The 26182-nt window shown below is 36.7% G+C and overlaps 1 protein-coding gene across 4 annotated transcripts in view; it reads right to left on the bottom strand.

The window, feature by feature from the left end:
• Wapl (WAPL cohesin release factor) overlaps positions 1 to 26182 on the bottom strand; it is a 69332-nt gene that overhangs the window by 9231 nt on the left and 33919 nt on the right. For 2 of the 4 annotated variants that reach the window (XM_087587676.1, NM_001427279.1), the window contains 11 exon segments: positions 18815 to 18910; positions 16637 to 16789; positions 16263 to 16399; positions 15479 to 15590; positions 11668 to 11895; positions 7437 to 7548; positions 6694 to 6791; positions 4372 to 4448; positions 1275 to 1450; positions 717 to 832; positions 455 to 619 (listed from right to left, as the gene is read on the bottom strand). In XM_087587676.1, the coding sequence (XP_087443802.1) occupies positions 455 to 619; positions 717 to 832; positions 1275 to 1450; positions 4372 to 4448; positions 6694 to 6791; positions 7437 to 7548; positions 11668 to 11895; positions 15479 to 15590; positions 16263 to 16399; positions 16637 to 16789; positions 18815 to 18910 (1470 nt within the window). 4 annotated transcript variants of the gene reach the window in all.

Genomic DNA, 26182 nt, shown 5'->3' with positions numbered 1-26182 from the left:
TCCTTGTCTTCCATTACTTTTACCTTTTTTTTTTCTTTTTTTCGGAGCTGGGGACCAAACCCAGGGCCTTGTGCTTGCTAGGCAAGTGCTCTACCACTGAGCTAAATCCCTAACCCCACTTTCACCTTTTGTTGCTATGGTGTTCAACACCAAAAAAACCCTAATATACTCATTCATACAATTTAGGAAAAGTACCAAGTTACTAATGAGAATTTAAATATCAAATGCTAAGCAGACATTAAAAGCTGTGCTAAATATACAGATATTGAAGACAGTATGTTTTGTCAAAAACCTTGACAAAACAAAAGAGCCTTTCTCAAAACTGGTCCAAGAAACCCCTGAAGGTCCTAGGGACCCTGTCAAGGAATCTGAACAGTAAGGCTGAGGAGGTCAGCGAGTGCACAATGGATCTTGTAGAATTTATGTGCTATGCAATCATGTCACTGCTGCTCACCTGTACTAAAGCCTGAACAGCATGAACTTGTCCAGCTAGCCTTAAATTATGATCTCCTTCTCCACTAGAGAAGGAGGAATCAAAGGAACAGGATGTTTCCATGTTGACAAGGCAGTGTCGATTCCGGGCACTATACTCCACCAGATTGATCAGTAGACCCAATCCCTATAAAACATTTAAAAACATAATCATCACAAACAAGAACTTAATGAGTATAATACATATAACTTATTGTCAAGTGAGTGACTACACTTTAACTCACCAGCACTCGGATATCAAATCTCTGCTCCTGAGGTAGGTACTTTGGAACCTGAAGGACACAGTTCATCGCTGTGCCTATGAGTCCTTCTTGTTCTCCTGTCTTTGTGCTGCCCCACTCTGAAGAATGGAAACAAAAAACCTTCCTGATAACACTAATGACCACAATTAAAACAATTTTTGTTGTTGAGTTTTGTTGTGTTTTCCTTTCTTCTTCTCTTAGTCCTGGTTTTACTCTAATCCTGCCCCCTCTGGTTACTTGCTATGTACCTCCCAACTGACTGCAACCTCATCACACTCAGCCCCCCAGGTGTTAGGATTATAGGTATGCCCACAACACCCAACCACTAAGTACTAATTTAAAATTTTAATTTTAAAACGACTAGCTATTCCTTTAATGAAATACAGGGTTGTGATATTTAAAAGGTAATTTACTAGGTAGTTCTAAAAGTAGCTTATGACTATAGGAGTAGTCAATTACATTATGGAATATTTTAAATCATTACATCAAAAATTGAATAGCTTATTTCCAAATGCAACACAGCAAGGAATTATTACTTACCATTATCATTAGTTAAATTGAGCAATACCCCAATGATCGCCCTCATGCAGTCCTCCACTGCTTTGCCCACATGGTTAGTTACATTCTGGTAAGGCAGAGGTTTACTGTCTGCTATACAGATGCTGTTCTCAGCGCGGTTATACTGCTGAATCAGGTCTTCACAATGCTGTAATGCTCTTAAGAGAAAATAAATGTAAACTATTATGGTACAATAAAAATTAGACAGTTTCTATTTACTGAGGCCTAAAGAAAAATAATCAGGGTTTTTGTTTGTTTTCCTGTTTTGAAAGTTACAATGTTAATATCTAATAATGTATCACACATGCTGACAATTTTGCTAATTGCTAAATTTTGATAAACTTGATCATTAAAATCTCTCTAAAGAAAGTTAGAGTTGTAAGCTTGTTCCACGTGGAGCGCAGCGGTTCATGTTTATAGTCCCCACTACAGAGGAAGCTGAGGCAAAAGGACTGTTTTGAGCCTAGGTGTTTCCTAGCTGGGACAAAAGAATATCCTGTCTCAGACCAAACAATTACCACCACAAGAACAGGGAGACACGGAGACACAGACACACAGACACACAGACAGACACACGCACACAAACAAACTTGTGTTACTCGCAAAAGCTGTCACATTTTACAGATACCTCAAACACAAAATACAACACCATGATGCTCCTGCCCATAGCCTGTAAGAAATAATGCCTGTTTTTTTTTGTTTTTGTTTTTTTTTTTTTTTGTTTTTTGGTTCTTTTTTTTGGAGCTGGGGATCGAACCCAGGGCCTTGCGCTTCCTAGGCAAGCGCTCTACCACTGAGCTAAATCCCCAACCCCCAATAATGCCTGTTCTTAATTCCACTTAGTTGCCACGTAGCAAATAAGGAGAGAATGTCTTCTTAGCAGGTAACGTATCAGATAAATCACTCAATAAAGATGATTATCAAATACCGGACATACATTACTAAGATAAATCAGTATTTTTAATGGAAGAATATTCAAATTAACAGGTGTACATCCAATGATTCCTAAGTTTGACACACAGTAACAAGGAAGTAGAATGCTTACAGAGGTCTATCTGTAAACTGTTATTTTTAATATGTGTGTATGATACATGTGTGTGAGCAAAGGTTCCACATCACCCATAAGGGGGTCAGAAGACAACTTTGTAGAGTAGATGCACTTCTTCAAGCTTTCACGGTTTCTGGTCAACTCTATACTGTAAGTATCTTTACCTGCTGAGTCATCTCTCCTGCCACCAAGGCATCTTCCAACCATTAAATCCACTATTTCTTTTTTTAAGTCTAACACAGATCAAGTCAACCAATGTCAGTTTATTTTCATGAATTATACCACATAAAACCCTTAAAAGAAAAATTCTACATATTTAATTTATTCCTAGCTTATTTTTACTACGCTAGGAAATCCTCTAAGGTTCCTAATATTTCAAAATTCTTTGGTTAGAAAGATGTTCTTTTATGGTCAAACCCAAACAATTTCCTTTTTTAATGTTTGATGATGTTGACAAAATTTGCCGGTTGCGACTGGTAACTAAGCTGTCTGTGCTTAGTATTACTAAGTATCTACCAGGTTTTCTTGAAAGTACAGGTGAATGCTATTTCTCCAACACCCAATTCTGACTTTTATCACCTCTTCTAAAACTATTTCACCAGAAAACCCCATGTGAGAGATGAACACATTAAATCCTTACTAAGGCAATTCTCAGGGATTAAGAAGCATAAGAAAATAACTTTAAAATCAGGAATAATACACTTTTTTTAATTAAAAAGAGACTAGAACTGAATGGCAGAGCACGATGCCGGAATAAGCATAGGTTCCATCTCTTCTGCTACTAAAAACAAATCAACCAACCCCAACCAACCAACCCCAACCACCACCTGCCAAACAACATGCAGTGAGAAACATGTTTAATCTTCAAGGAAGTCCCTTGATAAGGAAGAATTGCATGTGCTAAGGATAATAATGTTCATGGGGCTGGGGATTTAGCTCAGTGGTAGAGCGCTTACCTAGGAAGCGCAAGGCCCTGGGTTTGGTCCCCAGCTCCGAAAAAAAGAACCCAAAAAAAAAAAAAAAAAAGGATAATAATGTTCTGTAAAATTCACAAAAGCACAATAAAACAGGAAATGCAGAGGATTCAGCATTTGGGTTTGCTTTAAAATAATAATAATAAAATGAGGTTATAGACAGAAACAAGGCTCGCCTGTGTATTATCCAAGCTGAGTAGTAAGTGTTTATCACACTATTCAGTCTGTACTTCTCTTAATTTCAAATAAAAGGTTAACACATAGATAAACCAGACCATCCACACTAAAACAGTTGTTTCTTTTATACGGAAATTTACAAAGACAATCAAGGGGTCATATAGAATTACAATTTAAGATTAGATTTTCAAAGCAGAGACCCAGAGAAAGTTAAATCCCGGTGGCATGATGGCTAAGATAAAGGCCAGAAAACTAGGGCAAAGATAGCAAAATCTAGGACAGCAATACCAAGAAGAAGCTGTTGCAATCAGACAGAACCAGGACTAAAGACAAAGAAGCTTAGGTGACAGCTTTAGCCTAATTGTGATGAAGGCTAGACAGAGAGATATACTAAGATCCGGAAAATGATATATAAATAAATGGCAGAAACTGAGTTACAATCCACTTCAAACAAAAGGCCAACGTATTTACCATTGACTATATACTAAGCAATGTTCTACTACTCCTACATAAAGAATTTGATTCTTTCATATATATTGTACATACACATTAGAATCACTTAAAATATATTAACAGGCCATCTTTGAATGTATTATATACACCATGAAAATGTATACATGCTATGTGCTAAGTTATATCTATTTGGTGATGGAAACACCCTCCCGATAAAGAGCTTGTAAGGAATGATTTGTCCAGGGTTACAGCTAACATAAAGGAGCTGCCATTCTCACCAAACCTTTTTACCTCAAGAATCTACACTCTACTTTTTATCTATAATGTACTTATTCACAAAACTCAAAGAGACAACACACTTTAGAAAAAAATAGAATACATCTTTATTTCCTGAGCTAAATAAATAATGAGAGTTTATAAAACTTACTTAGCTGATGAAATAATGAGTTGTGAATCTTTATAGGCTATCAAGTAGCTTTGATTCTCTGGATTATGCACTGTTACCTAGAAGGAATGGATATAAATGACTGTGACGATCCATAATTTTCATTTATATAAATAATACCACAATTTGCCTGGTAACTTAAAAAATAGATAGATGGAACAGATTTTGCCATCTAAGGGCACAATTTTTTAAATTCTAGTTGTGACCTACAGAGTTGTAATTAAATGTGTAAAAGTTGGCAACATAGAAAATTTCTCAATGTTACCAACAACCAAATTCATTAAAAGTCAAATGCACGGGGGGGGGGGGGGGGGACGACACCCATAAAGAAGGGGAGGGGGAGGGATTAGGGGGATGTTTGCCCGGAAACCGGGAAAGGGAATAATAACAGTCGAAATGTAAATAAGAAATACTCAAGTTAATAAAAAAAAAAAAAAAAGATCCCCAGCTCTGAAAAAAGAAAAAGAGAAAAAAAAAAAAATCAAATGCTAAGTCCTAAATGAAATAAATCCAGTCATGCCGCCCATGGCTCATATAATGAATTCACTTACTTCTACGACACAACATCAGCATTCTGCATGATGTGTGTCGTCATGCCACACACCAACAAACACTGCTCAAAAAGCTACAAATTACAGTATACACAAAATTTTCAGGTCTTACGAAGACAGAGTCACTTGATTACATATAACAAAGACTTTTAATGGTTTCCTCAATGTCTATCAAACTGGTTGATTTCTGGGTTGCATACTGGGTCAGAATGACTGACTTTAAAAATTGCTGTTTAATAGCTGGGCGTGGTGGTACAAGCTTTAATCCCAGCACTCAGGAGGCAGAGAGAGGTAGAGCCCTGGGGGGAGGCTGGTCTACATAGCAAGTTCTAGAGCAGTTAGGCCGACACATAAAGATTCTGTCTCAAAACACAAACAAACCAAAACTAAATCCAAAATGTTGAAGATTCTGTCTTGGGTTTAACTTACTTTTTGCATTATATATCTATTAGGTACTGCTAATATATTGAGGGTCACATTAAAATTCACTCGGCAAAAATGGGTGGTGGGTGGCAAAGTTTACGAAGCCTCGATGCAGAGAAATACCTGTACAGTCTATAAGTTCAATATTTGAAATGAGAGAACTACTGATCAGAATGTAGCACACATCTTTAATTTCAACAATCAGGAGGCAGGCTCATCTGTGAGTTCAAAACCATCCTGGTCTACATAGTGAACTACAGGTCAGCTAAAGTTATACTGGGATCCCAACTAAAAACTACTAATTTATCAAAAAATAAAGACACCATTCTCATAACTTACTCATAATTGTCAAGTACTTTGAATTGCAGACAGAAAGCTTTCAAAGTACAAATACTTTAAAATTCATAAATATATCTAAAATATTTTACTTTTAAAATTAGTATCTATCTATTTCTTTAGGATCTTTCTACATGCCCTGGCTATGCTGAAATTCACTATGTAGTTCATGCTGGTCTTGAACTCACAGAAATCCACTGGCTCTGCCTTCCAAGTGCTGGATTAAAAGTGTGTGCCAATACAGTCAGCTATTTAAAGTATTTTAAATAAAGAAATAATGGAATGGGTGACCTAGTAAGCAGCACCCTAGATGGAACAATTTTATTTATGTATGCTAAGAGCTCTTCCATGTTTTAAAAACAGTACCTAACCTATCTACTTAATCAGCAATTATACACTCTAAAATTCACTGTCAGTAAAGTGTAGCCTATGCTAAACTAGATTGTCATTCAAAATCACCAAGGACCACAACACGGTCACCCAACAGTGTTATTTTCCAAAGTTGAGTATTTTTAGTTGAGCTTATAATCTGACTCAAAAACTAAAAAGACAAAAGCATACTAACTAAAACAAAACCATGACTGTGTTTGTTGATAAACAAGTTAGTATTTTTACCAGAAACAGAATTCTGTATTAAGAAAACTATACAGTCAGGTACATGTAAACATACCTGTATGTACCTTTGATTTGAAGTAATAATATACAAATAAAAGCTTTTGGTTTTAGACAAGGTCTTATTTATGTAGCCCACACTGGCCTTGAAATCACAATCTTCCCTCCCAATTTTATGATCACAAGTATGTATCAACATATCCAGCGAAACAATACAATCTTAAAATAAAAAACCCATTTACTGACAGTTGGTTTTGAAAAGAATCCTTACAGTTTCAACTCAGACAAGCAAAGGTAAAACCCCAGGGTATTTAAAACATCAGGCCAGTTAGTTATATATCACAAGCAGAGAGAACTCGCCCGCCCAGCTGTCCATACTTACACTCTCCAGAACTCGTAAACATCTTTCTGCTCCCCATAATGAGGCTACTAGTTTCTCTTCATCCTCATCTCTACTTAAATGATCCACACACTCTTTTACTAGGCAAAAACAAATGGATAAAAGTTAGTATATAAAAGTTCAATGAAGTATTTCTTAGTTACCTAGACACATGCTATGAATATACTATGAATATGTATATGCTGGAATGGGAACATAATTTATACATTGAATGATAATGGACTTCAAAGGATCATGCATCTGGAGGCCTAGGCAATAGTTGTGTGACTGTTTAGAAAGGATTAGGAGGTATGGGCTTGTCAGAGGAGGCCTGTAATATAGACGGATTCTAAGGTTTCAAAACACCCAGGAAGTCCCCAATCGTCTCTCTCCTCACTTCTCAGTGCTTATATAAAGGCGTGAACTCTTAGCTACTGCTCCAGCACTTGCCATGCTCCCTGCCATGATGGTCATGGATGTACCCTCTGAAACTCTAAGTTCCCAATAAACTTCTGTAGGTTGCCTTGATCACCGTGTCTCTGATTGTTGTGCTTACAAGACAGGGTTTCTCCTCTGTATAGTCCTGGCAGTCCTAGAACTGGCTTTGTAGACTAGGCTGGCCTCAAACTCAAAGATGCACCTGTCTGTCTCCCAAATACTGGGACTGAAGTTCTATAACTTGTGTTTGTGTGTGTGTGCACACACAGAGCTTTATCTACAATATGTATGTATATATGTATACAAACCTTTATCTACAATATGATCCAGACCACCCAGAAGCCGGAGCTCTTCTTTAAACCAATCTCCTGCTCGTTTGGAAGTGAGGGAGAGCAATGTCTCCATAGCTAAATGACCAGTCTAAAAAATCAGAAATACCATTAATGAATACTGAGGTGTAAAATAAATTTTTTTTCTTTTTTCCTGATTTGAGATAGGATTCTCTGTATATCCCTGGCAGTAATGACTCACTCTGTAGACTAAGCTGGCCATAAACTCAAGAGATCTACCTGCCTCTCCCTCTAGAATGCTGGGATTAAAGGCATATGACACCATCAGCAGGTTAGTACAATTCTGAAGAATTAACATTAGACTTATTTTTCTTTACTAAAATGTAAAGTAAAAAATACAATAGTGAGTACTTTTATAGATGAATAAACTAATTTTATCAGAATAGTCTACACTAAAGAAACTGGGGTTGAACTATATGGCTTGCTTTTATGAAAAAAATCATTTAAAAGTAATCAGATGTGGCATTATTGATTTCGTTTCTTTGTTTTTGGAATTGGGGTTTCTCAGTGTAAATAGTCCTGGCTGTCCTGGACTCATAGAAATATGCCTGCCTCTGCCTTCTCAATGCTGAGATTAAAGACATTCCCGCCATGCCTGGCTTCTTTCCTTTTTAATAAATCAATATATTAAATTAACCTACCAAAAAGAATGTAATAAAATAAATTTCAAAGTGGGAAGTTTGGGAATGTCAGTGGCCCTAAATGTTCAAACCCAGAGGTCATTACTTTAAGCAGACTGAAGCTAGAGTTCTGACAATTGGGTTTTCTCCACAGAGTAACAGGAGCATTCCCCGCGTGCTCGTCAGTGAACCACAGTTTTTTCTTCCACTTCTCTGCTCATTATTTTATTTTCTTGTAAAGTTGGCTTTTTTAAAAATCATACTATGCCTTGAACTCTATACTATAGGGTTATGTAGCAGCTAGGATGTTTCTTTTCCTAAGTGTGTGTGTGTACATACGTGTATGAGTGTGTGTGCACATGAGCGCTTTTCTTTATGAGGCCATGGTTTTAAAGCCTCAAGCCACTTCCCAACAGAGATTAACCTGGTTGTTGATGTGATGGAGGAAGGGAAGCCTAGCAGAAGAAACGACCAGCAGACTGAAGGCAGTGAGGGACTTAGCTATCCTTCAGCCTGCAGACCACCGCAAGGAAAAACAATTAACAAAGACTTAAAAGCAGTTTTTGTCTGTCCCCTGACCCCAACACAAATTTAAAAACTTCAAGAGAAAATGTTTCACCTTGTCAGGTATATTTGAAGCTGAAATATATTACTTAAAAATAAAACAAGGCTTAGATTACAAAGTTAGAAAGATCTAAACATTTTAGTAAGTTTTTTAGAGACAAAGAAATTTTTTGTTAGGATAAAGAATTAGAATTCAGTACAACAAAATCATTTAGTTGGGTTCATTTCTCAGTCTATGTCTTGCAAATAGTAATTTAATGACCAAATTTATCAGCTCATGAGTCTTAACAGTGAAGTTGTGGCCTAATGCTACAATCTTTTAAGAAGGGTGCAAAATTTTTACATTAGTAAAAACTCTTATACTTCAGGCTATATTCAGCATACATAAGCTAACCTTTTTTAAAAAAAAATTTTTTTAAAGCATTTCTACTTAAAAAGTATCTTTACTAAAATAATCCTCTAGAGCAAAATCACTAATCAGACTACTGTTAACCATTAGCACTGTAACTCAGTTTAAAATAGTATTACTGTTAGCTCTTCCTGTTATCAACAGCACAAATATATTTAAAAAGTTATGTTTTAATTTTTTAAGGTTTTTTTTTTGAGACAAAGTTTCTCTGTGTAGCCTTGGCTGCTGTGTAACCCACTTTATAGACCAGAGGGGCCTCAGACCCAAAAACCCGCCTGCCTTTGACTTCTCAGTGCAGTGATTGAAAGTGTGCACCACCACTCCAGGCTGGCTATACACTTGATTAAAAAGAAAACAAACAAAAACACCTTTAAAATATACAAAAACGGGGCTGGGGATTTAGCTCAGTGGTAGAGCGCGTGCCTAGCAAGTGCAAGGCCCTGGGTTTGGTCCCAGCTCCAAAAAAAGAAAAGGAAAAAAAAATAAATAAATAAAATATACAAAAACATACTACAAAATTAACTAGACCCAAACAATGTCACTAAACCATGTAAGCAACTATTTTTTAAACAAAGCAACTTACTAAGCCTACTGTACAATTTTATAACATACTTAAGGAGAGCTGACACTGAGTTGGAGAAGAGAACCCTGAAATAGTCCTGTCCTCTGGTTTCAATCAAGTAAATTATTTAATATACTGTCAGAATTTTTTTATGCTGATATTTACTTACCCTAACAAATTCTCTAAAACATCAAATTCATTTTTAAAAATATTATTTGACAACAAATATATAAAACCAAAATGTCAACAAATAACAAAAATATATTTATTCAATTATATACTAAATTAAAATTTTAGGTTCAAAATAATTTTTATAGTATTAAAATTAATTTTCATTTATAGCTGAGTAGATTTCCATTTAGACCATATTTTATTTATTTATCTGTTGCTGGAGATCTAGGCTAAGTACACTTCTTAGCTATCACTGACGGTACAATAAAACAGACATACAAGTATTTGTGTGGTAGTCAGAGAGTGGTAACTGAGTTTCTGGATAGAAGAAAATACTAGGAAGGATGAGCCAATAAAAACAAAAAGATGGGAGAAAATATAATTATTTTAAAAAATTGGATGTAAAATCCCGAGTGAACAAAAATTACAAGTTTTAATAATAGAACAACAGTGCCCAACTCCCAAGCCAACCTAAAGGTAACAAACAGACTGGTGACAAGGAGGAGAACTCATGTGCGGAGAATAACTATTTTCCAGTGCTACCAAATAAAGAGCACATTTTGAATCTGAGTTTTAAAGTCGACTGGCTTTTCTCACATCTGTAATTTTGTTGTTGTTGCTGATCAGAATCCATAAACTCCTTAATAAGTCTAGAATAACTGAACAGATTGAGAACCCTCAATCACTGTGACTATTAGGTCTGGAAATTTTTGTAGCAAAGAAGTTTTCGCAGTTAAGCAGTCAATAAAAAGAAGTTTTATCTTAAAAAAAAAAAGATCGGATTATACAACAATTGCTATTTTTTTTCTCTCTCTTCAAAACCTTGGATCAATGATCATACTGGCCTCATAAACATTTAGACTATCTTCACCCACTGGGAAACTGTCTGTGCTCAGAGTAAAGGCAAACACTGGCTATATAACCCTACAATGAGGGTACACTGCTCCAAAAATGACAAATGGCTCCCTCTTTTAGCCTCCAGATACCCTGAGATAGTCTAGAATTTAAAAAAACAAAAAACAAAAAAAAAAACAAAAACAAAAAAACCAAACAAAAAAAACACCAAAACCCAAAAAAACTTGTTCATAAATTCTCCAAATTCTGATTTCTGAAATTTCTTTTTTTTTTTTTTTGGTTCTTTTTTTTGGAGCTGGGGACCGAACCCAGGGCCTTGCGCTTCCTAGGTAAGCGCTCTACCACTGAGCTAAATCCCCAGCCCCGATTTCTGAAATTTCTAAAAATTGTGGTTGCTAATAGCTGAAATGTAAGAAGAAAAAGGAAAACATTATGCAAATTTTAACAAGAAAAACATCTATTTACTAGAAAAACCAAAACTAAGAAAGGCTCAAACATGAGCAAGTTTAGTGATTTCAGGAGTGCGCTGACTAAGGTTAAATCAAGCTATAGTCATCTGAAAGGAGAGAACCTGTCTGTAACCCACTTTCTTAATTAGTGACTGATGGGAGAGGGCACTGCCTCCTGGGCTGTGTAAGACAGCAGGCTGAGTAAGTCGTGAGGAGCAAGCCAGTGGGCAACACTCTTCCATGGCCTCTGCGGCAGATCCTGCCTCTAGATTCCTCTCCTGATTTCCCTCAGTGATGGACTGTTACCTGGAAGTGTAAGTTGAAATAAATCCTTCCTTCCCCAGATTGCTTAGGTCATGGTGGGCCATTTCAGCAACAATTATACTAACCAGAACAGGAAATTATTTTCAGAGCTAAACTTTAGTAGAAAACTTCATAAACAAAGGCCATAAACGAGACTGTTAAAAGGTTAGATGGTTTGTCTGAACTCACAAAGCCTCTGTAACCAATCAGACTTTCTAAACGTAACCTTCACTTGTTACAGGAGGAAACAACCCACCGTTATATTCTCTAGATCAAGATGCTTATTGTGCACGGTTTCGCAGAGTCTTCGGATTTTTTCTTTGATCTTGTTCATGTCTTTTTCATTCAGTAGCTTAGCTGAAGAAGCATCTTGTTCCAGTTCCAAAAGCCGAATCATGAGATCTAGGCTGGCCCTATCAAGATCCATGTTCAAACGATCTCTACTCAATATGTACATGAGAGCAGCTGTACAGAGGGACAGATTCTTCAACAGATCCCAAAAGAGAAATATTCATGAAAGCAATTACTAACAACTTCAGAAACAAGGACATTACTGACATTTATAAGCTAAAACGTCTAAAATTCCTATTACTGGTTTTGATGGAGACCCGGATAAATCACTGCTTTTTTCAAAATATTCTAGGGAAACATATCCATTTAATAAATAAAACCCTGACTGAAATCAGTTTTTTCCTCTTTATCATCCTTCTCTATTCAATGTTCAACTAGATTTAAATTTAACTACCCATTTCTTTAAACAGTTTTTCTAAATGAGGTATTTATAGAACATTTTATGTATTATGTAATATATGTTCCTTTTTGCAATATACCTTTAATGTTCTTTGTAGCATAAAAATGTCATTTAAAAAAAAACCAGAAACATAAATGTGTTTATACTATATCAAAACACAGTTTTACCCTCGGTAAAATATAGACAACCGAGCTTGTCACCAGTATACAGGGGACTGAAATAAGTTTAACTGGGGGGGGGGGGGGGGGGGGGGGGCGCGGCGGCAAAGAGATGACTCAGCGGCTAAGAGTGTGCATTAGTTCTTCTTCCAAGGGACTCACTCATGGCTCACTCATAACCATCTCTAACCCTAGGTTCCAGGGGTTCCAATGCCATCTTCTGGCCTCTGCAAGCACTAGGCACAAAGCTAGTGCAGACATACACTCAACCAAAACACACTCATAAACTAATAACTTAAAAGGAAACAAACATCGGTCCCCAACTCCGAAAAAAAGAAAAAAGGGAAAAAAAAAAAAAAAAAAGAGGAAACAAACACACCTGAATCCATTTCTTTTGTTTCAGTTTTCCAGACAGGGCCTCATTACATAGCTCTGGTTCTTCTAGAACTCATTATGTAGACTAGGATAACCTCAAACTCACAGAGATCAACCTACCCCTGCCTCCTTGGTGTTGGAATTAAAGTCATGCACCACTACACATGGCTGGATTGATTTCTGTTTTTTTGTTTTGTTTTGTTTTGTTTTCCGAACCCAGGGCCTTGCACTTGCTAGGCAAGCGCTCTACACTGAGCTAAATCCCTAACCCCGATTTCTGTTTTTTTTTAATGGTTTAATCCAACAATATTTTTAAAATAAAGGGTCTCACAACATAATCCTGATTGGCCTGAATTCACTATGGAGACCAAATTAACCTGGGGATCTACTGGCTTAAGTGCCACTAGGCCTAACATCTTTGTTGGGTGTGTGATTTTAGTTCTTGAGGCACAGTCTCACTATGTAGCACTGGAATTCACTGTGTAAACCAGGTATGATAGGGTAGCCTTGAACACATTAAGGTTATGTCTGTTTCTGCCTCTCAAGTCCTGGGATTAAAGATATGCATTTGACAGGATCTCATATAACTCAGGCTAGCCCTGAACTCATTATGTAGTTGAGGATAACCTTGAAGTTTTGGTCCTCCTGTCTCACCCAAATACTAAGATTACAGGCCTGCACAATACCTGGTTTATGTCATACTAGGAGTAAGACTCAGGGCTTCATGTCTATTAAGCAAGCACGCAAACTAACTGAGCTACATTCTTTGTCCCTAGTAACTGCTTTTAATAAAACATTAACAAAATGTGCTTAAAATACTCAAAATGGTATGTCTTAGATTAAGGTTAGCACAATCAGTCTTTGGTAGACAAATACCCTAAGAATGCATTCTATATCCAAAAAGTCAACCATTCATGCACAGATCAAAAATATAAAAATTATACTTGTATTTAATATGTATAAACATTTTCCTCGATATTATTTCCTAAATAATATAAGAACTAACATAACATTTAAATTTTATTAGATTTTCAGGGTAATGGAGAAATGATATTATAAGGGAGAATATATAAGAATGTGTAAATATTTAGTCATATTGTCCTAGAACCAGTTATTATTATGTCCAACAATATAATGTATATAATTAACCATTGATTGTGACTCTGAATTGTCCAAAGTACAGACTCTCTAAACATTACTTTTTGTCTTTCTTTTTATTTTAAAATTTAGGTAGGGGTGGTATGCATGCGTGCGTGTATGTCTGTGTGTGTGTGAGTGTCTGTGTGTGTGCGTGTGCGCCTGCTCACCGGGAAGTGTGTGCACATGCCATATAGATGTAATTGCTCAAAAAGACTAGAAGCTTGGAGCTAGAGTTATAGGTGTTTGGGAGCTCCCTCACACAGGTGAAAACCAAATCAGGACCTTTATTGCTGAGTCATCTTTTCAGTCCCTTTGATTAAATGTTTATAAAGCATTTTTCTGGAAATTAGAATGTCACAGTGAAGACCTTAAGGACTCACTAAGTAAAAAAAAAAAAAATGTCTTAAGTCCATACCTAACTGGTCACTGAAGCAAGCAACACATTTCTTGAGCCTTTTTGTCCTCATTATTCTGTGTCTAGTACAACCTGGGCACAGAGGAAGGCTCACTCGCTTTAATTTCATTATTTTCAGTTTTAGCAGAATTGTATTAGATTAATTTTGTGGCATTCAATTTGTATTTAGAAAGTAATTTCCTTTCAGACAAGAACACCTCAATATATCATTACTGTCAGGTTTGGTAATGACTCTTTTTTTCTAACTGAAGATCACATTAAGAGTTAACTTTGAGGGTTGGGGATTTGGCTCAGTGGTAGAGCACTTGCCTAGCAAGTGCAAGGCCCTGGGTTCGATCCCCAGCTCCGAAAAAAAGAATAGAAAAAAAAAAAAAAAAAAAAAGAGTTAACTTTGGGTGGATGATCCTTATCATTTACTCTTTTCACAATGCAGCTGTTTTCCAGAACCAACAATGAAATATTTTAAAATCATGGCTATATTTCTTCTTTTTTCAAAGATTTATATATGTTTAATATATATATGAGTGACTATCTGTATGTACACCTGCATACCACCAGAGAGCATCAGACCCCATTACCAATGGTTGTGAGTCATCATGTGGTTGGCGGGAACTGAACTCAGGACCTCTGGAAGAGCAGACTGAGCCATCTCTCCAGCCCCATGGCTGTATTTTTTTTTTTTTTTTTTTTTTTATTAACTTGAGTATTTCTTATATACATTTCGAGTGTTATTCCCTTTCCCGGTTTCCGGGCAAACATCCCCCTCCCCCCCCCATGGCTGTATTTTAAAACTCTTTTCTATTCCATTACTATCAAACAATTTTCAAAAACTTCTGAATAGAGGAAATCATTTTATAGTATATTCAGTATAATATGTTAACTAACAAATGAATAGTATTTTCTTTTCTTTTTTTTCTTTCTTCTTTTTTTTTGGGGGGGGGGGGGACTGGGAACTGAACCCAGGGCCTTGGGCTTGCTAGGCAAGCACTCTACACACTACCACTGAGCTAAATCCCCAACCCCCATGAATAGTATTTTAATATAAACAAACTTTTCTTAAGAAAAGTCTTGAGAAAATAAAGCAAAAATGTATGGCTATCATCTCTACTTACCAAGCAAATAAAAAAACTTGAATTTTAACTCACTTACATGGATAAGAAGGTGTTTTCTGATATACATAGAAACTATAATTTTTTAGTTACAACCTCAGAAACTTAAGAAGACCTACCTGATGGTGCTGGGAATCATCTAGAGTTTTAAAGACCATTGCAACCATCCCATGTGCTCTCAGATGCATTCGAAAACTGGGCATGGCACATTTAGTAGCCAAGCTGATAACACTAGAAGGAAACAGACTATGTTAAGGCAGCTAAAAATTGCTAGGACATTAGCTATACTTTGAACAATTCCAAACAAGAAGGAAGTAGAAGGCTTAAAACACTGTCAACACAAAATATAAAAACCATGGGCAAACCAAATTGTTAAAACATGTACCAAGGCTTAGGGTATGAATGGGCATACTACATTTATAAAGTGAATAGTATGGTGTCTGCTGTGCATTGCTTCAATCACCAGTTCTAGTTCGTACTCATATTCATAATACTGCTATTATTTTAAGAGCAGAAGCAGTTAGTTATATTTGATTGGATATATTTCAGCTGACTATAGATAATACAATCAGGTCAAGGTATACAATCCATTGCCATATATAAAAGATGACCCACGTAACTGCTCAAATCAATATCACTTAGTGGCTGAAATTCTGAGATTAAAAAAAAGAAAGAAAGGAAAAAGAACAACCCCACTCAGCTTATTTAGAATACTATTTAATCTTTTAGCATCTGGAAACTGAAGCCTATACCATACAAAAAGGAAACATTTCAACATATCATTAATTATCAACAACAGAAAATTTTAAATGCCTAGCTTTATTACCAAATTAAGCCCATCTGGTTGAAAAACTTAATGACATAGTATGCACAACATTATGAAATGTACAATTAAGATCTTACCTAAGGCAACGTGTGTTTAGAGGCTGAGTACTCTTTAAGCCACTTAACAAGTATTCAATGTCATCAGTGAACTCTTGATTTTCACCAAACTCCACCACATCATTGAAGTGCTTCACGTGCTGAACAACAGTATATAACTGCCAAGAAAAAAATAAGCCCACCTCTCTGTAACTTTCAACTAACATATTTAAATCTAGAGGTTACTCTATTTAATAAAAGGCCTATAAAATCATTCATTAGATGATGGCAACAAAAATGTTTTTGAGTCACTAGTACTGGACAAGGAGGATACGGCACGTTTGTGGTTCAGACTGGGGCTAACTGTTACACATAGAAATCTATCCGCGTGCAGTGAGACGGTACAGGCTGCTTACTTCTTTGTCTTCTTTTCTGCATTTCAGTGCAGTAACTATTTCTTGGTAGGGCTGAGTAGGTATTGTCACAGTTTTTATCACTTTGAGTGGTGGTGCAGGAGCCTTAAAAACTCCATCATCTTTTTGATTTGGTTCCTTTGAAGACAGCCTCACCTATTAATAAAGGTATTAAATTAGTTGTTCTAAGCAAATATATTTTAAAAGGTAACATCTTGTCTATGTGACAAATGTAGATTTTAAAAAGTAAATGATTTTATTTTTAAGAGGGGAAGAGGGAGGCTGCTGAAAAGTCCTACAAGGTAATTTAAATTTCATGCACTAAGACTTAAATATTGTTTTACACACAAAAGAACCACTTGATAAATACTTCTAGCTTTTTAAAAATTTTACATTTCATAAAATTTCTTTGCTTCTAGGACTGTTAACAGAATAAAGAACCACAATTGCATGCATAAGTAGCATCAATAAGCAGTTAGACAGGGCTTCAGAAAAACTACAGCAAAGTAATCACAGAAGCATAGGAAACTAAAGCAAATATACAACAAAAATAGTAAGTTATAAAACGAACAAAGCATGTTTCAGAATCACAAATAATTACTAGCATGTATGATGGTGACATCATAATCAACTTAAGAAAAAACATTAAACTGTGTTCTATTCTTAGAGGTCTATTCTTTTTTTTTTTTTTTTTTTTTTGGTTCTTTTTTTCGGAGCTGGGGCTCGAACCCAGGGCCTTGCGCTTCCTAGGCAAGCGCTCTACCACTGAGCTAAATCCCCAACCACTAGAGGTCTATTCTTAGAGCTGAGGATGAATATTAGTCTTTGCACAAGGCCCTGGGTTCAGTCACTAGCAACACAAACACGTGACCCTCCATCCTCAAATTTTTGTTACTGTTCTAAGAACTCATTCCTTTGGTAGCTCAAGGTGTCCAAGGCTTCATCTCCTAGTTACCTGGATTATGGGTAGCATACATAGGAGAATATTTTACAAAAGGTTTGGTTTGGAAAGTATTAATTGAATGTAATTTTAGCTCTATGAAAAGCAAATTAAGGGATGAAAGTCACTTTAAGATATACAAACATAGATACCCGGGTGGAGGTGAAGAACACCTTTAACCCGAGCACTTAGAAGGCTCTTTAAGTTCAAGATCAGCCTGATCTACAGAATGAGTTCCAGGGCAGCCAAAGATAAACAAAGAAACCCTGTCTCAAAAAAAAAAAACAACAACAACAACAAAACTAACCAAACAAAAAAGAGATATACAATGGTAAATATTCAGGCAAAACACTCTTATACATAATAAAATAAAGAAAATAATTCTTAAAAAGGCAGAGGCCCCAAACTTTAAAAACAACAACAACCACAACCACACAGTATAGTGTATGGTCTACAATAAAGCTTTGGGAGAAAGAGTGAGGTCTTACTATGCAGTCTTTGTTGGTGACAAGGTGGTGATTCCTAACTCAGTCTTCCAAGTACTAGGACTACAGGTATGAGCCATCATGCCTAAATTTATTATAAATTCTCACGATCAATAGGCTAGAAGTGGGCAAAGGGTCTGTCATGCAAGCATGAGGATCTGAAGATTGGATCCTTAGTATCTATGCTCTTAAAAAACAAAGCCAGCACCCCAGCAGTTTGTGGTGGAGAATGGTGGATCCTTGGAACTCACCAGTCTAGCTAAGATGGCCAAACTTGATGAGACCTTTTCTCAAAAAATTAGACACAGAAGGCCAAAGAGATTACTTAGCAGGTAAGAATGCTTGCCAAGCGAGCCTGACAAGCTGCGTTTGATTGTCAGAACTCACATGCTAGAAGAAATTACTCATAAACCTTATCCTCTACTGAGTATATATACACACCTGTACCCTCACCCATAACAATACATACTAATATCACATAAACACAAAAATCAATACTAACAATTCATATAAGGAGTACTTTTTCTTAAACCCTAAATATTATAAATTCTATGAAAAGTGAGTCATGATTAAAAGCTTTGGTTTTTGTTGTTTAGTTTCTGAGATAAGGTCTCAGTATGAAACCTAGATTGGCCTTGAGCTCCTACAAAGTTTTAATTTGTAAAGCTTTTAATTATAACTTTATAAGAACAAAAATTAAGATAGTAACTATCTAGATGAATTTCTAATTTATTTTAAAAGAAAAACTTTACTCACTGTGACACTCTGAGGTTTTACTATTGGTGGTCCAGGCAGTTCCTCTGAGTCTGGATGGTTCCAATGCCTGGCATTATATACAGCTTTTGTAGGTGACTAGTAAAATGAGAGAGAAAAGTCAACTGCTTCCATCTCACTTTGTATCCCTTACAAAAAGGTCTCATTTATATAGAGTAACTGAAATGCATAAACATACATCTTTGGACCAAAAACAGGGCTATTACCATACCTATGCCAGACATAATCACTTTAGTATTTAGCAAAGAATTGATAATTGCTCTTCTGTGCAACCCAGAAGAAAAAAAAGCACTTGAAATTGTTAACACACACACACACACACACACACACACACACACACAGACACAGACACACACACACAGATTATATACAGCAGTTGTTTAAGAGGAACATAAAAACAAAGAGCTAGTTTATGTTTCATGTGCTCTATACACATTACCCAGAAAACCTAATAAGGTCACTGCATGAATCTATACATTAGACATAATGATGAATCATCACTTAATGCAAATCTATGTCCTAAAAGTAATGGTAACAGAAGCTTTTTTTGTCTAAAAGGTCATTGAGTACAAGTTCTAGCAGTACCATCCTAATAGCTGGAGTTAAGTTTCAGGACTTAACCTACATAAAAAGCTGTATCTAGAAAATATGCATCCGGAGTTCTAATATTTCTATAGATCTGCTGAGAAGCTTATATAATAAGCTAACCTAGAGTAAGTGGCACAGCAGTAACAAGAACAAGAGGCCCCTCACCTCCACATATGCCCCCTCATATGTGCCTACATTTTCACACACATATTCACATACAAAAGATAAGTAAATGAGTATTCCTTCTAAAGTAAATGTTTAAAAGTCTAGTATACTGGATGTGGTGGTACACACCCTTAATCCCAGTAAGAGTTTGTGGCCAGCCCAGTCTACTAAGCAAGTTCCCTACAGTCAGGGCTACACAGGAAAACCGTCTTGAAAAACCAAAACCAAGAAACAGATATAGATAGATAGATAGATAGATAGATAGATAGATAGATAGATAGATAGATAGATAGACAGACAGACAGACAGACAGACAGACAGACAGACAGGGAGGAGGAGGAGGAGGAGGAAAGTCTAAGATTTAATATATTTAATTCAACATATTCATTACCAAAGCTTTATTGCTTATTTATACTTGGTCATTCTTGCTTCATAATTTTCAACAACAGGACTCAGACAGTTATAACAGGCAGAAAGAAGTCCCTTTCATACTCATGGAAGTGGAATTTTATAAAAGTAGACGTGAATTACCCTCACAAGATACAATAATCTAAAGAAGTTCAGCGTACTAACATTTGTGAATTCCATGCCAAAATTACAAAAGCATTCATATTGAATGTTCATAGATTATAAACTGTCTTGATTTTTTTAACACAGGCTATTATACTAGTAAATCAATTTACTTAAAATTATGAAAAAAGTCTCTCAGCTTTAGCATTCTGAATTTCAGAACCAGAATAGTAAAACCTATAAATTCAAATGCATAGAACTACATTTGTATAAAAAAATGAAACTTTTATTTTCAAAAGGAAACTGATTTCAAATAAAAAAAATGACAAGACAGAAGAGCAATACTATTTTTTATTCTTCAAAGATGTATCGATACTAAATTTTGTCCTTCTAACCTTCTAGTTTTTGATCTAATGATTGTTTATGACTGCAATCTTCCTTTTTTTTTTATATACTACCGGGTATTTGCACAAAAACCTACTTCAAGAATAGGCAAATATTCCTGTTCCCATTACTCCTATACACCAGATTTACATTAATTAATGACTTTTCTGGGTCACAGGAGCACACAATAGATTTAATGTAAATTCTAAAACCTAGCTCTCTATCCATGTTTATCTCAGAAAAACACTGAACATATTTTATCCCTGTTCATTATTAAATCTTTTATTCGAGCAACCTCTAATCCCTCAAGTACACCCAGAACCCAGTCCATGATTATATGCTTCTGGTATAAATCTATGTCCTGGGTTGAAGTGTGGCTGGTAGTACACCTGCCTACCATGCACAAGGTCCAGGTGCCAACCCTAGTACTGTAATAAAGTCACAGACAGAGAAAGGTATTTCAAAGAGCAAAAATTCTACTGATTTTTATCTTTTATGTTTTTAAATTTTTTTATGACTTGCTGTTTTGCCCTCTTACAGATATGTGCACCACATGTTACTGATAGTTGGGAGTTGCCATGTAGGTCCTGAGAATTGAACACGGGCCCTCAGAAGAACAGTCAGTGTCAACGGCTAAGCCAACTTCCCTAGTCCCCTATTCTATTTCTTTTTTCTTTTTTTTTTTTTTTCTTTTTTTTCGGAGCTGGGGACCGAACCCAGGGCCTTGGGTTCGCTAGGCAAGCGCTCTAACACTGAGCTAAATCCCCAACCCCTCTATTTCTTTTAAGAACACATTAACACTAGGTAAAAATCACTGGATTAAGAAAAAGGCTAATTCTCCATAGAACAAAACAACAGGGAAATACAAGATTCTTAACTAAAACACTGTAAGATGAGGCAAAACACTAACTACTATCTTAAGTACTAAATTTCACTAATAGCTATTTCAATGCTGGGCTACACAGTATGAGTCCATCACCTTTAGGTAAAAAAGGGAATCTATCATACAGGGACTCAGACCAACAAAGGGAGTGCTGGCACTGAAATGTTAAGAGTCAGGAGGAAGGACTCTTTTTTTTAAGTTGGCATGCCTATAATCTTAACACTCAGAGTTAAGATTAAGAGCACTTGCAGTAAGGTCAGTCTGACTTACACAGAGTTCAAGGTAAGCCTGGGCTAAAAGAACCTTTTCTCTAAAAACAAAGCAAAGAACATTTCTTATTCTGTGTGATGGCTAATGCCATCAACTCAATACGAACAATCTAGAATCACCTAAGAAACAAGCCACCAGACATAGCAGTGAGAGACTATCTAATTTCAAGTGAAAAGACCCACCTAGAATATGAGTAGCACAATTCCAAGGACTGGGGTGTAGGACTGCATAAAAAGGAAAAAGTGAGCTAAGCACTACCATGCATCCATCTCTGCTCCTGAAAAGGGATGCAGCCCAGTGAGCTGCCTCAACTCCTATTGCTAGGACTTGCCCACCAGGATGGATTGTACCTTCAAAGTATGAACCAAATAAACCCAACATTTCATAATTTGTTTCTTGTTGGGTATTTTGTCACAATGAGAAAAGTAACTAATATACTATCTTTAGCATGTAACTTGATGAGCCTATACTTGCAAAGTTTTTGATGCTTACCATTTTAATGCTAATGTAATGTAAAGAAAATAGAGATCTGATCAGAACTTTCCCTTGACTTTAATGTTTGCCTACATGTATGTCTGTATGGTGTGGATGCCAAGTGCCCATGGAGGACAGAAAAGGGTGCTAGCTGACCTGGAACTGGAGGTATGAATAGTTGTGAGCCACCGTACCATGAAACCACTGATTCATCATCTCTCTTGCCAGTTGCAGGGCTTAGTACAGGTTAAGAGAACTACTAGAGATACATGCACTTAAATAAATAACATATGAGTGTTAGATAGGGAGGGAGGAAGGGAAGGAGGGAGGGAAGTAGAGAGGGAGAGAACATTGAACTAACCCTGAGCTCATAACATAATACTAAAAATGGTACAAGAATTCTACTTGCTCCAATATGAATTGTTATGTAAACACCAGAGGATCAGATAGGCCACATTCTAATCTTACATAGCACAAGTGATTTTGTAGAGTAACTAAAAATGATTTTAAAAAGAACAACTGCAGAGCAATCAACTTTTCATGAAGAAGAAAGATCATGAACAGCACGTAGTATTATGTCACTCATATTGGACTTCCAGGGTTATATCGTCCATCTTCTTTTAGTTTTAAAAGCAGATATATAGCACACTAATCACTGTTCATATCTTTACTCTTGTCAGACAATTTCTGCCTTCTGACTACTCTCTGATCTAAAGAATACTTAGAACAAGGAGAGGCAGCTCTAGTGAATATGCTGACATTCTCAGAACAGCCACCTTACAACATCCTATGTTCATTATTATTTACTTCTCCAGGAATATTATGTGACAAACAAGAATTTTACATGCAGTAATAATTTATTACAGTTAAAAAAATAAGCCCATGATCAACCTATGTGCGTCAATTATAAATGAGTGACAGTGTCAATGAAAACATAAATACAAGGTTCTTTTATGAGGACACTCTTGAGAGTGTGATCTGGCAAACTGTTTCATTAAATTACAATTATAAATGATAAGAAAGTAGAGTTTTGATGGCTCAGAAGTTAAGAAAACTGGCTGCTCTTCTAGAGAACCTGGGTTCAATTCTCAGTACCCACATAGCAGCTCACAACTGTAATTCCAGTTTCAGGGGACTCGACACAGATACATATTCATGCAAAACACCAATGCACTTAAAAACCTTTTTTTCCTTAAGTAAGTTCCTTCCAGAATAGCAAAGATTAAGAGTGTCTGCTATTTCCCACTGGGTAGGCCTCTAACAGTGTGTATGTTGGGGGACAGAGGGAAGGAGTCCTACCATTTTTCTAGTATGATTTGGTTTTTTAACAAGACCAATTCAAGACTACAGTAGTGACAGAAACAGTGAGCTGGTATATCTCACCCAGTCTTACCTACAAGGATTCTGTAACAAAGTAATGTGATTCCGTCTGAATGATGCTCAAATGGCTGCAATACATAATGACTGTGTCTAGGTGTCTTAGACCATTAGAAAAAAGAAAAAAGGAAGAAAAAAAAAGCCAGCAAGTTAGAGATATCTACATAAACAAAAACTAGGGAGTCAAAGAAAAATATCCTACCTACTTCTGGCCTCAAGAGGAGCAAGACATGTACATAGTACACAAATATATATGTAAACAAAACACTTATACACATAAAGTATAGATTTTTAAAAAATTATTTTAAAGGAAGTAATTTACAGAATATAAACAATCAGCATGTGAGAGAATGAGACTAAAGTAAAAACACAACCTAAGTCATATGCTTACATAATTACTATTCTTTTTCCCCCCCCCAGAGCTGGGGACCGAACCCAGGGCCTTGCGCTTGCTAGACAAGCGCTCTACCACTGAGCTAAATCCCCAACCCCCATAATTACTATTTTTAAGAACTATATGCGCCAATAGTAAGTAGATTTTTCAAGATATTATTACTAAGCAATAAGCAAAGTTCAAAAATATGTAAGCCAGGCACGGTGGCACCCACTTTTTACTTCCAGCACTCTGAGGCCGAGGCAGGCAGCTCTCTAGGAGTATGGAATACATAGCAAGCGTCAGAGCAACCAAGGTTACTTTGGTAAGACCCTGTCTCAAAAACAAAACAAAAACCCCATATAATAAAGATGGCGTGGTAGCACTCAGGAGATTGAGGCAGGAGAATTTTAGGGTACACAGTAGTTTTAGGTCAGCCTAGGGTACAGTGATTGAGAGACCCTTTCTTAAAAAATTCAAGGGGTTGGGGATTTGGCTCAGTGGCAGAGCACTTGCCTAGGAAGCGCAAGGCCCTGGGTTCGGTCCCCAGCTCCGGAAAAAAAAAAAAGAACCAAAAAAAAAAAAAAATTCAAACAGTCAGGCAGTAGTAGCTAACACCTTTAATCCCAGCACTTGGAAGGCAGAGGCAGAAAAGGCTCTACAAGTCTTAGGCCAGCCGGTCTACAGGAAAGGCAAAAATTACACAACAAAACCCTCTCTCAAAAAAACAAAAAAGTGGACTGGAGAGATGGCTCAGTGGTTAAGAGCACTGACTGCTCTTCCAGAGGTCCTGAGTTCAATTCCCAGCAACCACATGGTGGCTCACAACCATCTGTAAAGAGATCCGATGCCCCCTTCTGGTGTAGCTGAAGACAGCTACAGTGTACTTATATATAATAAGTGAATAAATCTTTAAAAAAAAAAAAGTAAAGTTTACATTTTTATAAGAAAGTTAGTAGGGGGAGAGGTAGAAGAGGGAGGTGAAACCAGGAAGGGGAATAACATTTGAAATGTAAATAAAATAACCAATAAAAATTAAAAGAAAGGGGTTGGGGATTTAGCTCAGTGGTAGAGCGCTTGCCTAGCAAACGCAAGGCCCTGGGTTCGGTCCCCAGCTCCGAAAAAAAGAAAAAGAAAAAAAAATTAAAAGAAAGTAAGAAAGCATTTTTTTTTTTTTATAAAAAGGAAAACAAAAGAAAGATAAAGCTGGTTCCTCGTAAGAGGTGGGAAATTGGGTGGAACAGGTCTCAAATGAAGTGACGTTTAACTAAATTTACTTTAAATTTTACTTTAGGAAAAATGTTAATGGTGTTCATACCATTCTCTAAGAATGGAAACAGAGGAGAAAAAGTAAAATTTAAAGCAAAGCAGAACCAAGTAACCTACTTATATTTCAAATAAATCAAGGACAGACCAACTAATCAAAAGGCAGGCAGACAGAACTAGTCCCAAGTACCCTGAGAACAGTCTGACTTTACACCACTGGTCCGAGTGCTGACAAGGCATGTGTGTGCCTGTAAACAAATGCTGACTAGCGAGTATGTGTGCCGGGATGTGCCTGTGGTGCATGTCTAGAGGCCACACATCAAGGCCAGATTTCTCCTCTACCCTCCGTCTTACAGGAAGACGGGGTCCTCCCTGAACCTGGAGCTCGCCAACTGACTAGATTGGCTGACCACTCAATTCCTGAGATGTACCAACTCCTAACTTCACAGTGATAGAGCACTACTTTTTAGAAATATTACAGGTTTGAGTAAATGTGATGCTAATGCTCACCGTCAATAAAAGGGATGAAAAAAATTGTGGGGATGAGTTGGTGCTGAAGATATCTCTATGAACTCAAGACATGTGCATGCATTTTAATCTACATGAATATGTATTTTATATGTATGTGACCATATACATGCACGTTCCCTATCTCTGTTAAAAGGGCCGAAATTAATGAAAGCATACCTAGTGCGTAACACCTGGTCCCTAGGGCCATCTCCAACCAATCCCAGGATGGACCTTAGCAGACAGTGTGAGATGAACCTATTACTCAGAAAGTGAACAGTTTCTCAAGAATGACAGTCGTGTTATGAAGACCAAACAGCCAGTGCTTGCATGCCTGCTACCCGAGACAAGAAGGCATCCACGCAACTGGAGTTCCAGGTGGCTGGGGCTTCCATGTGGACACTGAAAATCAAATCCAGGTCCTCTCAAAGAGGAGCCAGGGCTCTTAATTGCTGAACCATCACTCCAGGTCCTATTTTTAATTTTAAAAGCACATGAACTGGGGCTAGAGATAAACTTCAGCAGTTAGAGCACTGACTGCTCTTTCAGAGGA

This window comes from Rattus norvegicus, chromosome 16 (assembly GCF_021556685.1).
Source record: "Rattus norvegicus strain SHRSP/BbbUtx chromosome 16, alternate assembly SHRSP_T2T, whole genome shotgun sequence".
Lineage (NCBI taxonomy): Eukaryota > Metazoa > Chordata > Mammalia > Rodentia > Muridae > Rattus > Rattus norvegicus.
The sequence above is the reverse complement of the archived record's forward strand: the minus strand, read 5'-3'. Positions and strand labels throughout refer to the sequence as shown.